The sequence below is a fragment of the Erigeron canadensis genome, chromosome 3 (assembly GCF_010389155.1).
Source record: "Erigeron canadensis isolate Cc75 chromosome 3, C_canadensis_v1, whole genome shotgun sequence".
Classification (NCBI taxonomy): Eukaryota; Viridiplantae; Streptophyta; class Magnoliopsida; order Asterales; family Asteraceae; genus Erigeron; species Erigeron canadensis.
In genome coordinates, this window is record NC_057763.1 from 41,969,209 (window position 1) to 41,983,748 (window position 14,540).

The 14,540-nt window shown below is 31.7% G+C and overlaps 2 protein-coding genes across 2 annotated transcripts; both read left to right on the forward strand.

Moving 5' to 3' along the window:
- Window positions 1-4,384: 4,384 nt before the first annotated feature.
- Window positions 4,385-5,925, forward strand: LOC122592157 (elicitor-responsive protein 3). The gene is made up of 4 exons (XM_043764362.1): window positions 4,385-4,451; window positions 4,571-4,784; window positions 5,352-5,487; window positions 5,692-5,925. Exons 1-4 carry the CDS (start codon window positions 4,385-4,387, stop codon window positions 5,845-5,847), a joined length of 573 nt encoding a protein of 190 aa, XP_043620297.1. The 3' UTR covers window positions 5,848-5,925.
- A 3,194-nt stretch (window positions 5,926-9,119) lies between these two features.
- Window positions 9,120-12,777, forward strand: LOC122593677 (rop guanine nucleotide exchange factor 3-like). Its single transcript, XM_043766118.1, has 7 exons — window positions 9,120-9,512; window positions 9,931-10,047; window positions 10,220-10,374; window positions 10,469-10,543; window positions 11,107-11,400; window positions 11,870-12,214; window positions 12,437-12,777. Exons 1-7 carry the CDS (start codon window positions 9,155-9,157, stop codon window positions 12,557-12,559), a joined length of 1,467 nt encoding a protein of 488 aa, XP_043622053.1. The 5' UTR covers window positions 9,120-9,154; the 3' UTR covers window positions 12,560-12,777.
- Window positions 12,778-14,540: the final 1,763 nt, after the last annotated feature.

Here is a 14,540-nt window from a genome sequence, read left to right on the forward strand (position 1 = left end):
ATTATTATTATTATTATTATTATTATTATATGAGATTGCAAGATTGTCTATTTTGGACATTGTGCTTAGGGATCTATTTTGTGCAAATAAAATTATGATAGACCAATATGAAATAAGTTATGAAAAGTGGAGGTTTACTAAACAACGGCTACTATTTTTAATTTATCTGCCCATGGTGACAAAGACAAATTATTGGTTTTTTTGTGTTGAGATCAGTATAATTTATATAGAAAATTAAATGCAAATAGCCAAGCAAGTTTTAAAAATATATAGACAGCCAACAATACACCACACGCACAGCATGCATATCAACCGTCCATGTTTATGGGAATATAATATACATCAATTGCAATCGGATTTAATTGCGATTCGTTTACAACTAAGAAACCATATAAGCTCATGTTAACCATAGAAAATTTGTGATCATAACCCATAAACACACCTACGTCTTTCACGAGTTTCAAGTTTCAATATCATTTACCACGGTGTATTGGGGAGGTTGAGTCTAGTTAACATACATAAGGTAGATAAGGTAGAAAGAATGCTTTCAGGTTTTACGTATCTAAAGTAGAGGAGACCTCCGGTCTTGAGTAATGACCGAACCCTTAACCGTTGTTTCTTAAGATAAAAGTGTCAATCACTTGATCTAACTTTGTTGATTAACTCATATAATACGGTGGCTAAACATTTTTCTTTTACAAACGTCGACTTGTCGACCGTGGCATAGCTAGTAAGAGGGCTAGAAGGTCGGCCTTCTCTAACCAACACAAGTTTTATATGTTAATATTCATTCAAAAAGTTAAATTAACATGCATGATTTTTTCATTCGGCCCTTTCCCATCAAACAATCAGCCCATTTTAATATCAAATTCTGATTTTGCTTGTCGAACAACTTTTGACTCGGAACTTCTTTCGAGTTCATTGTTCATATGATGTTTCTCAAGTACACATATTACGAGTAACCGAATGAAACTGTCTAACGGGTATTTACTTGAGTATTTCCGGATTTTTACCTAAATTTCCTAATTAGGTGTAACTATTTATCTGTAACTTTCGAACCCGAGTCTCTTGTAAGACTTTCTCTTCCACTAGCTAAATCTTTAAAATGGTTTTAATAATACTTTTCAAGCCTAAAATGATTCATAATTAGAAAAATAATCTTTGGCCACTAATTATATTTATCAAGCTTAAATATTGCACCTGGTGGAAGTCATGAAACACGCCCAATTAATCCATTGCTATTTTGACTATCTAATATAATTGCAGGGGAAACAACTGCAAACAATAGATAAATTAACACCATATACATGAAAATGCTCCATCCATTGGTATCATTTACTGGCAATATATTTTTCTATCTTCAGAATATACTTTCTTTCTTTTTTATCTTCAGAATATACTCGTATAGCAGAATTTGAAACAATATCTATATCTATGCTTTTATACTTATATAATAAAAGAAATAGTCCCCCATGTTAAAAGTTAAATGGGAAAATGTCTAAATTACCCTTCCCATGAAAAACAAGTAAACGCGCCATCAAAACTCTCTTTTTCACCCCGGCTCCCTTACATGATCTCACACACACCGTTCACACACAAGCATGTACCATGATATTCGTTGTAACGCGCGGATACTATGCTAGTAATAGTTAATTATTAAGTATGGTCACAGATATTTAAATTCCATAGGTTTAGCTGACTTTTTATATCTCTAGGAGGTAATGATAAATCAACCTAATTATAGGATGATGACATGTGGAAAAATCAGGAAGCAAGATTAGAAAAGAGAATTAGTGGAATCCACATTTCAAATTCTTAAGGTTTTAGGTTAATTTTTAGGTATACGAATTATGTTGATTAGTCATTTTCCATCACTAGGTGATATGGATGAGGTTTAAATTAGGGTAATATAACACGGGCCCAATTCAAAAGAATTGTATGGTATACATCCGGTTAAATATACTTTTGTAAATCGTAACTCTTAAGTCGTAAGGGATCGAAATCCATAATCAGTGGTAAGGGTTGGGCCAGGAAAAGGCAGTCTCTACTTGGGCTTAAGTAGCCCAGCTACAAAAGCTTGACAACTTGGTTCTAGTTTGGGGTTTTAGGCTTCAAGATGGGCTTATTTAGAGTTTAGTATTGAAATTATTACCTATGAATGCAACTCTATGACTAAATGTCTATGTAATGTAAAGATTTTGTAAAAGTTTTATGCAATGTAAGAAACTTACAAAATTTGTCTAAATGATATAAGCTAACGGGTTACCAGGTTGAAATGCTTATGTGACACTATTGTCTCATTTATTTAACCAAACATAAGTGCCCTTCTTCATCTCTGTTCTTGTTCAACCTTTAGACACCACCCATAAATTATATTTGGGTGTATGTATGATTATCTAATTGATTTTGTTAGTTGTATGTATGGATGGTATCTTCAACTTTTCTAATTGATTTTTTGAATGTGTTAAATAAAGAGTTGAGATTCATATAGAGATGAACATATGGATGTGTAAACAAAAATCTGTGTTTATAAAAATATGCAGAAACATAGATATGGAAATATAGATAAGAATTTGTTTTTCTTTGATTTTTTTTTGCATGTATATATGGAATTGGATTTCTTTGAGATATATAGATACAAAGATCAAAATTCTACATGTCATCTAAACACATAAAAATTGATAGACTCTATCAATATTAATCTTCAAAGTTTTCCGGATGTATAATAAGAGAGTTAAACATATGTTTATTGACTTTTGAAATTTGTTATTGATCTTAGAAATTGAAATTAAATTTAAGAAACTGGTAATTGTGGTTTTCTAAGTATGGTGAAGATGAAGATAAGTCAACACTAAGTCAACACATATCTTTGGTTGAATAAGTGAGTCAACAGTGGCATGTAAACATTTTGACTTGATTACCCGGTAGCTTACATTACTTAGACAAATTTTGTAGGTTTAATTGCATTGACTTTTTATAAGATCTTTACATGACATAGACATTTAGTCATAGTTAGTTACATTTACAAGTATTTAGTGAGGGTGTGTCACTTTGTTGGTTTGTGTACACTTTTCATAAGATAATCTGCTTGATGCTAAATGTGAATCAATTACAGTGAGTATAGTAGGTTGGTATTGGGTTATGCAACTCTCTATTCCTGATTTCAAATACTAATACAGAGTTTAAATTTAAGAATTTGTTCATTTTATGGAAAGATAAGTAACTAAATAAAGATGTCCATATCCTAGTGTGTATAACTTTCTATTGCTTAATTTGTTCATGATAAATTATGTAACCCATGTTGGGTTTTATAACTAATTATCACAACAAATCACAAAGCACGCAACGAAAGACAAGATTTATGTAGTTTAAATAATTAACCAAGGAATAGAATTTGTACCTTAATATGGAGAGATTGAAGGCAAACTAAGGTTTAACTTAACCTCTCTACGATTGCACACTCAACGGTGGAACGTTTGTATGCTAGTACTTGATCACGAACAACCCTTTGCTTAAACCCGAAAACCTAGCTAACCTGAAAACCCTTTTTCTAGCTATGGAAAACCGAAAATCAAAACCCTCTTGGGTTTGATATTCGGCCGAGAGAGAGAGAGGAGAAAAAGGAGAGAAAACCCTATGGATTTAATTGTGTGAAAAACCAAATAACATAGGTTTATATTTATAGGTTTAGAAAACTTAATGACCAAGTCTTGGAGGATTTTTGATACCCTAGTCGACCGGCCCCCTTTGAAACCATCTAGAGGAGTTTCCTAATTCCAACTCTTATCCGTTAAGTCCGTTAATTAAGTACCGTTAACTTTTAACTCTTTTAACAAACCCCCGTTAGATTTTCGTGATCAAATTAATCAATAAATTACATTTAATATATTAATTAATTTATATTAACATTTACGTTGAGGTGTGACCCCGTAAGCTTAAATACTTTTCGGACATACGTTCATTTTACGTGATCATATTCCAACAACCCATACAAGGGGTTTCCTCGTCCTACGCGCACCAAAGTCAAGTACGTAGTGTTTACTTAATTTGTTCATTTTATTTTATGCGAAAATAAGTAAGGAAACGGTGATTATTATTCATTTAAATAAGTTTTTCTCTCGTATCAAACTAGCTAGTGAAGTATAATTTAGTAATCTACTAACTTTGGTGTCATAAGATTGAATTACCCCATAAGTTTCAACTATATTGTTTTCAAGAACCGTTACTTGTTGCCATTAATAACAAACAAGTTACAAGTCATTCATCCTTACTACATCATTTATGAATTTTCCATATCGTCTTTTAAAAAGCATACTATGATCAAAATTTCCATCCCATTTTGATCAAAGCTATACATATATATTTTTCACATAATCTTGTCATTATGAAAGGTGGAATTTTAGAAGTTTTTCTTGAGGGTGCAAAAGGCATTAGACGCACCAATCTCATTGGTATGCTTATTATTTATGCATTTTATGTGTGTACAACATTAGCCACGGAATTGGTGTGTCATTGTTGTTGAAATTAAGTTTATGTAATGACTTAGTATAACACATTATATTTTTGGCAGGTAAACCAAAGTACTATGTGATCATAGAATGTGGAATTCAACATCAGAAAAGCAAATCAGCGAAGGGGGAGCATCAAAATCACAAAGTAACTTGGAATGAGAAGTTCATATTTGAATTGTCAATGTCTGAATGCCACAAGTTGACACATCTGAGGTTAAGAATCATGGATAAAGAGTTATTTGCAAATGACACCGGATTTGTTGGCGAAGCTTGGTACTAATTCATCGACTCTTTGACTCGTATTATTTATGCATCATGTTATTTAATCTTTAATTTGGTTATCAAATATACCATACGATCCTAATCGCTTTTCATGTTATCAAATTTACTTTTGAGCCAAAAATTGACATAATAATGTCATCATATCTGAATAAACAAGCTAGACTTGATACAAGAAAACCTAGTTAATAGTGTCGCTTGGATGCCACTATTAGGATTCGAACCACTAACCAAATAACATGCCGTTCTAAAAAAAATACATAATACCATCACCATTTCTTACTTAAATAGTCTAGTTTGTATCTAATTTTATCAATAATTTATATATATATCTATAATTTATAGTACTATATAAAGCATTTCACCCTCCCGATTTCTCAAAAGATGAATCAACATACATGGTGTACAGTCTTAATAGTGACTTTGAAAAACCACATTGTGGCACTCCTGTATACCCATGTACAAACTAAATTTTGGTATAATTGAATTGTAACAAATATTAATAAGCTACTAAAAGTTGATTTGAGTTAATAATTTCATCTTCTTTTTTTTTATATATAGGGTGTATCTTGAAGACATACTCATGGAAGGAAATGAGAAAGGACTCATAGAATTGACACCAAAACCATACAACGTGGTCCTTGATGATGAAACTTACAAAGGAGAGATCAGAATTGGGCTTAAGTTTATTCCAAATGTAATTCTATTACTACATACAATACTTCATTCAAAGTACTAGCTAATTGGTCTCGTCATCTTTTTAATCACTTGTCGATGATATGTAATCAAAAGACAGACGGTTTAATTTAGACACATATATATGAACAACTCTTTTTCATTGAAAGCATACATGTTGACGATTTGTTTACGTTTTTTTGTTTTTGTATCGTTTCGTCTACAGACATTCATCAGAGCAGAAGGGAGGGGAGTCGTTACATTGAAAACAGATCACGAGGAGACGATATGGAAGAAGTTAGTGAATTTCTGCAAAATGACATGGCGGAAACTTTCTTCTTACGGTAGGAAACTAAATGCTAACGATTATAAGCGTATTTAGATCTACTTCCTTAATTTGGATAATTTCTATCTTCATACAATCGAGTATTAGAGATAATGTCTTTTTGGATATGATCCAACCAGCATGTATGTTGTTTTGAGCTACTTATTTTGGAAACTAATGTCGTTCGTGAACATCTGCCTCTTTTTTTTACTATCCTTTAATTTCACTTTATTGTTAGAGGTAGTAATTAAAATCTTCGCCATTTAAAAAAAAAAAAATTAAAATCTTCAAAGTAGTCAACTAGTCATGCCCAAAAACCAGTTTTGAACGGAATTTGGTTTGGGTCAACGCAATCAAAACCCGTTTGACCAAACCCGAACCGCTTTGAAACCAATTTTGGTCAAAGGTTGACTGAGTTTTTTTCTGGGTTTTTTTTCCCCAAAACCGAAACCAAAGCGATATCCAACTGATTAAAAAACGATTCTAGGAACTGAAAACCAAATCGGCGTTTTTTCCACCGATTTTTTTTTTGTCGGTTTTCGTTATTCGAAACCGATTCTCCCAAAACTAGTTATTTTGGACACGTCTAATTGATAGTAGTATTTGATAGAGAAACATATGTATGGCAAATGATTGCATAACAACATATAAGATGGTCCATAAACATAACCGGCCCTTTTGTATGGGCGATGAGTCCTTCCTTTCTTTTATGATTGTATCTTTCTTTTTATTGCTTAGGCGCCTTGCCGACGAAGCATATTAATAAAATCTTAGCTGTTTAGAAAAAAAAACAAAATACGGCCCTTTTGTTGTCTTTAAAATGTCAGCTCTGAAATGACCTATTAACCAAATAGTTTGAACTTTACAAGTGAATTTTTTAAGTTTGAACTACAAACAAGAGTTGCCGAAAAAGGGTTGTTATAGGGCCAATATCAGGGTCAGAATTCTCTACATCTTTGGGAGTAATTCTTCAATTGACGCCATACATGGAGGGGAGGCCCAAAACATTTGTGGTTTCTCTCGATAAAACATGTAAAGGGACGGGTTTTTTTCTCGAGTTATTCGCAAACAATGAGTTTCCTTTTACACGGATATACGTTATCTAATCTGAATATGGCTTGATCTCATGAGAAAATATTCTTTGAGATTGTCGGATATAGTCATTTGTTATAAAGTTGGACCAAAAAATGATCAAAATGTACATAAATCCGTTAATGTCCATCTAACAAGTTATTCAAACATGAAACATGCTCTTTCACTTTCTCTTTGTGCTAAGATTCTCAGAACCACAAAGCTTCTTTATAATTTAATGACGGTTTTAAAAAACAATTTTATTTAAAAATTACTCAATGATGAAACGTATAACACATATAATCATATATCATTAATAAAGATAGTATCCGATCATCTTATATTGATATCTAATTATAAGTTTATCATTCATACGAGTTCTTTTTTTTTATTATTAAACTAAAATTCCATTACTAGAGCATAACTAAATTTTTTGGCATATTTATATCATTTGTGTTTGTTTTTAACAAACTGAAAACTTGATGGTAAGCACGTCTACTTAATTATATAGTTTATTATTTATCACCACGTTGTATGAAGTTCATCTTTTATGCGAATATTACAAACGAAAAAACGGAAGAAGAATCTTCTATCTTGTATCCGGTCGTCACCAAGATAAATTGGAGTTTACTATATGTTGAAAACGAAAGTTACCACCGTAAATTATAACTGCAGTTGGTAAGGATTTAATATAGAATAATTTCTTAAGATAGAAGATTCTTCTTATAAATAGATGCATTTATCTTATTTAAAACACTACGAGTAAAAATAGATGCATTTATCTTAACAAAATGATAAATCCTTCAAATTAAATATCTATAAACCTTTATCAAAGGTATTGAAATTAAATTTAAGCAACTTTTTCATTCCCATAATACCCTCCACATTTACTTTATATATTTTACACATTCTATTCCTAACTACTGAAATTACTCTTACAAAAAAATTAAACCCACAAAAATAAATCGATCTTTGATTCGATCTAATTTAATTAATGTTGATCTTTCTATATAGTTTTAAAACAATTGACAGAATATCATAATCTATATTTTTAACAAATTATGTAAGTAATGTATTCATCCACAAAAGTAGTTATAAAATTCCGCCGCAACGCACGAGTATTATGCTCGTATACTTTTAATTATTTTTAATTTATACCACATCTTATAAATCAATTATACAAAAATCTAATTTTATCTTTTACGTACTTCACAAGTTCCAAGACACAAATCAAAGAGTTATTATCAAATCTTACTAGAGTTATACAGACTCTCAATCATTGTCTAAAAATAAGTAATGATTTTGTTTCGTTGTATAATAATCCTAATCTTTATCTCAACAATAATTATATTAGGCCAAGATTTGTCAACTTCATCTCTGTAAAATCACAACCCAAATATTTATCATTGTCCATTATCATTATCATTTCATTTCATTATATATATATATATATATATCTAATATATACTCATAAATATTTAAACAAAATGACACCCCTTTTAAGTTGTAAAATAATGATAATAATCAATTAATCATGCAACCTTCTTCTTGTTCTTTTACTTCTTTTATTCACCAACTCATGCATCAATCAATCATTATTATCATTTAAAAAAATCACAACTACATATATACGTTATTATATATATCATCTCATTTTCACCATTTTAATTTTTATTTCAGTTCAATCAAATTCCCATCTGGGTTCTCTTCAAAATGTGTAGTTTTCAACTGGGTTGCCATTAGCTTTTTGTTTTAATCATCAAGCACGCCTCTGCAACTTTTCTTTCTTTTTGAGCTTAAAGAAAAGATTTGATAAAAGGGACTTCAGATAATTAATTAATATTATTATTATTGTTTCTAATTAAGAGGGAACTGTTTCAAATTCAAACTTATTTATTCTTGCACAATAAAGGTACAATCTTTCTCCTTTTTATGTTTGTAGTCTGTTTTTTTTTTTTCTTAATGAATATATCCGTTAACTTTAAATACAATGATATAAATGAGTATATATTTATACCGGTTACTTTCAGAAAAGATCTCCGGCAACTTTATACATATATATATTTATCTTGTCTTTAAATTTATAAGCTTTTCTGCTAAAAAAATAGACGTTTCAAGATTTCTTTATTGCTTTATAATTCAAGTGTGTTTCCCGGTATTTATAATACTTTTATATATTTGTGTTTTGCTATTTATGTTAAAAAAGTGTTGAAAGCTTATATTGCACACCAAATGTTTGTATAAATGCAGGACTGAAATACAACTTTATATATAGTTTCAAGTTTTTTTGAAAATGGAGAAAGATTTTGAAGAGATTTCTGATATGGGGTTTGAGTCATCAACAGTATCTTCATTGGATCATGGAACACTTGATGATGATCATGATCATGATCAATCACCAACGGTTAATTCAACGTTAAGTTGTAGCAATTCTTTTGCTTACTATAGGACTAATTCGGAGACTTCAGCTTTTTCCGAGCCATTGACTGATGATCTTAATAGCTGCTCGTCAGCTACACAGTCTCCGATAAGTTGGCCGGCTACTGCAAGATCACCTTACAGGCCAGCTCTTTCGAGATTTGGGTTGATGAAGCCAGGCCATAAGTTCGATGCTGAAGATAAGATGGAGACTCTTGAGCCTTTGGATTTGGGTGAGTTTTTTGTAATCTTTTATTTCAATGCAGTTTGTTTATCTATAACTTTCAATTACAAAGAAGTGTTTTTACCTTTTTTTACATGGATTTTGCCTCAAGTTAAAATAAACACCTTTTTGAATCATATCGAGTGTTACGAAATATAATGTAATCATCAAGATTTTGCTAACAATTTTCAAGGTGATTATTGCACTTTGAAGAATCAGAATAGACAATCATGTTATAAATCTATGGAATTGTTAGAATCATATTCCAGTTATAATTCTTTAGCTTGAATAATCAGAAAATCAATTACATATACACAAACACTCAACTTTTGATGACGAATTCAAGTTAATCAGTTTAATGCAAATACCTTAATAACAAAACGGTATGCAGTTTTTTTTAACTTTATTGTGAAATATTCTTGAAATAGAACTCGAAATGATGAAAGAAAGATTCTCAAAGCTTTTGTTGGGAGAAGACATGTCTGGCAGTGGCAAAGGAGTTTCAACTGCAGTTACTGTATCTAATGCAATCACGAACCTTTATGGTATGCATTTTTTTTTATATCTCGACCTTGTATCTTTTCTCTGATATATTGATAAGTTGTACTCTGCAGCATTATTTCTTTTGCCTGTTACATAAATGAATTCAATCCTGCAACACCATAATCTGTTAATTTGTTACAATGTTTTATAAACGTCTTGTTCTTATTTTTATAGCTTCAATGTTTGGCCAACAACAAAAGTTAGAGCCTTTGCATCCCGAGAAGAAGATGATGTGGAAAAGGGAGATGAACTGTTTACTCTCTGTATGTGATTACATTGTTGAATTCATCCCGACATCACATAGTTTACACAACGGAAAACCCATGGAGGTACCAGCAAAAATATGCTCTTTATATAGATTTCAGATGAGTTATATAAGTATGTTCTATGGAATCTGATGGGAAATTTTGAAATTACTTCCAGGTTATGTCTAGCCGGCCAAGATCAGATATATACATCAACCTTCCAGCGTTAAAGAAGCTTGATGCACTGCTCTTAGTATGATAAATACATCCTTTTTCTTTCGTTCAAAAACTGATTCTTAATCTGTTTTCTTACAATTTAAAAAGGATCTTTCTTGACATGTCATATTAAAATCCCTTGTTTCTACTTCTTTGTTATGCAACTAAGTAATAAAACCGTTGAAATGCATAAAACTTGAGGTCAAGCTCTGTTCTAGAGGTGGCCGAATGGATGTTGGACGGGTTGGGTAATGCATCAAAATGGATATGTTTTTGGTACAAGTCAGCAGGGTTGGGTTACCAGAAGCATAATTTTCTCTCTGCCCTTCTATCATTATAATCATACTTGGTGATTAAAAATATGATTAAGCTAAAGTTATTACAATATTAATTTACTTTTTCTCATAAGGCAATTTAGGGGGCTGAACGCATTAAAATACACTTCAGACGACTTTCCATGTCTTAGAGACAAAACACCACCGTATAGACCCATTAAAAGAATAAATGGGTTGCAATTGCCACATTCATGAGTAAACTTTTAACATATATTATGAAGTCACACTATGTGTTTCTAACAAAGTCCTCTTGTTTCTTCTATAGGAAATATTAGAAAGTTTCCAAGAGACAGAATTTTGGTATGTAGAACAAGGAAGCATGTCAAATAATTCTAGGACGGGGTCATTTCGAAAAATTCCTCAGCCTCAGAGGAAAGATGAGAAATGGTGGTTGCCGGTTCCTTGTGTGGCCCCTGAAGGCCTCTCGGAAAAGGCCAGAAAGCATTTGAGACAAAAACGTGATTCTGCAAATCAAATTCACAAAGCAGCAATGGCCATCAATAGTAGCATTCTTGCTGAGATGGAAATCCCACAAACATATATTACTTCTCTTCCCAAGGTTAACTATCAGTCAACAACTCCGTTTTTCAGCATAAATGTTCATATTCATGTTTCAAAATTATGGCAAGATGGGTCAAAAAGGGAGGGTTAGATAACTTTAAGATGGATTCATGTAAGAACGTGTAGATTGGTTCATATTGAAACTAATTAGGTTGGGTGACCCGAAACATTTTGTCCAAAATAGTTAGATTTTTTATAACCAAAATGCAGTTAGTGTCTCAAATATAATGACAAGTTTTTCATTATTTCAATTGTAATCTAGTATCTTTAAATAAGATGATTTTGAAGGTACAATTGGGTGATTACCAGCCTATTCAACCCATTTTCTTTCGAGTTGGAGATAAAACATAACCTAAATTGAACCATTTATAAGTAACTCTATAAATAGTTGGCACCTCTACGGCTCTACAAAAAAGACCATAGCATGTTATTTGCTCTTCCTAAAGAGATTCCCTTTTTTTTTTTAGTGCGGAAGAACAAGTGTAGGGGACACAATATACCGATACATTACTTCAGGAGGCAAGTTTTCACCAGACCACCTCCTTGATTGTCTGAACATAAGCTCAGAACACGAAGCCCTTGAGCTGGCTGATCGAGTGGAGGCTTCTATGTATACATGGAGACGTAAAGCATGTACAAGCTATTCAAAATCATCATGGGAACTGGTTAAAAAACATGTTGCTGAGACAGAACGAAGTGATAAGAATGTGGTCCTAGCCGAACGTGCTGATAGTTTGCTGTTCAGCTTGAAGCAACGATTCCCGGAGCTTTCACAAACAACACTAGACACAAGCAAGATCCAATACAACAAGGTAACTTTATCAATCAATATGGAAAGTCAAGTAACAGTTTGTTCATAAAATGCAACCCTTTTTTGAACGCGGCCTATAATTCTCTTAAATGTGTTAAGATGTTTATGTCAAATTTTTGGATCATACAAGTCGTCGGTTTGTGTATGTAACCCATATGAGCCTTTTCCGAGTCACATAAAATGTGTAGTTATTTTGCTCAACATATGAAGTTTACATGTGTAGGATGTGGGACAAGCAATATTGGAGAGCTATTCAAGGGTGTTGGAAGGTTTGGCATTCAACATTGTTGCATGGATTGAAGATGTTTTATTTGAAGATAAATCCATAAGAAATCAAGAAGCATAAGAAGCCTTTGTTTCGAAGACAACTTCGCTATAGGCATTTTCTTGCATTGCCAATATTACCATTTTGTGTTTTCTTTTTTACATGTAAATGAGACTTATATAAGTTAGGACTAGACGAAAGAGTTGTTTGGATGAAGTTAACAAAAATGTGTAGAAACACTTTTTGCAACTAGATTCTAATTCATGTATATGGTACAAGTAATTATAACATAATTATGCTACATGTGATCATTCAATGTTCTACCAACATTATGACATTTCAATGCACAAAAAAAATAAATGAAAAGCAACTATCCATATGATGCTAAGATATCATGTGGAAAACTGAGCATTACAACGTGTTTGTATCACTGTGTAATTCTGGGTGACAAAATGAGCTGGTCGGACACGTTTGTTAACAAATTTACATTCGACAAACAAAAAACATTTTAACCGCAAACTTTCATATTCGACAAACAAAAAAAATTTTAACCGCAAACTTTCATACTTTTTCAGTTTTTCGCGTTTGTTTCACAGAATTTGATGGAATTGAAATTAAATTTCATTCCTTAGTGCGTTTGGTTGTTTAAAAAAGAAGGAATCTCATTCCGTAGGAATGTAAACATTCCATCATTTGATGGAATATCTATTCCTTGGGGATGGAAAAAGGAATTCATTCCTTCCGTTACTTGAATTCTCAAAAAATCAAAAAACATTCCGTCAAATTCCATTCTTTCAAAAGATTTTATTCCTTCCAAACACATTCTATTAACCAAATGCGCAAAAGATTTCTAAGATGGAATCCAAAAGTTTCAAAAATACCCTAAATACCCCTTTTCACCCCGCCCCCACAAACAGAGTGAAAAAGTGAAATACGTCATTGTAATTTGTGAACTTACAATACTTCATACGAGTATTAATTTTACATTTTGTCTCGTTTATATACATTTTGAATGATATTCAGTCCACTTGACCCGTTTATTCTTAGTAGTTTTTCTAAAAAGTTTAACACATCGACTAGGGAAGGTAAATTGATCAAAATCACTACATTAACATGGAAATCATTTATGTTATTCTTACTTTATTAGATACGGTAGTACATTGATATCATTTATGTTATTCTTACTTTATTAAATACTCCTCATAAAATATTGCTTTTTCAAAAGAAAAATATAAAAAATAAAAAATCGTATGAAGAAGTTTGGTGCAAAGTAGAAAACCGTTTTATGTATAATTATTGGAGTTGAAGATGACCCTTTTAGTGTATGAATTTAATAGTCAAAGTACTGAAGGATTCAAGTATAGAAACGTGGGCAACCACTAAGAGAACAATCAAAGGAAATTGTGGAATATATAATATGGTTCTATCTCATCATGAACTATAGACAATTTATTATTGGTGATATGTTATAAAACCTGTAAATGGTACATGATTTTAAAATAGTAAGTTACTGTAATTACAACTTTTTAAGAAACTTTTAACATTTCATTAAGCTGATATGATTAATTTCATGACGCATCAATCTTATAATTATACCAGATATAGGCCTTTGGTCTAGTAGCATTAGCTTCATTTTATTACTCGATGGTAGAGGATTCAATTATCGTTGTAGTCATATTCTCGTAGATTACTAGTAATTATTAGTGTAGTTCAAAAGTAAAAAATAAAAACATCAATAATGCAGTTATATTTTTTTTCATATATATCAAGACATGATAAGACATTATACATGCTACAACTATATAATGTTTGATTGTCCTCTTTAGGCTGTTAAGAGTTAAGAGAAAGGCGTTTTTCGGCCAAAACGTGCTCGAGAACGCCTGGAAACGCCAGAGGGACGCCATCCACACCGCTCCCAGCGGCGTTCTCGAGGAAAAATTTGGTGACCCCGACACCAAAGAGACAGGGTTGAAAACGCGAGTCTCAAGGGAATTTATGTCACATGTCACAAAAAAGAACCCCTATATTATTACTTTATGCCACATGTCACAAAAAAATATAA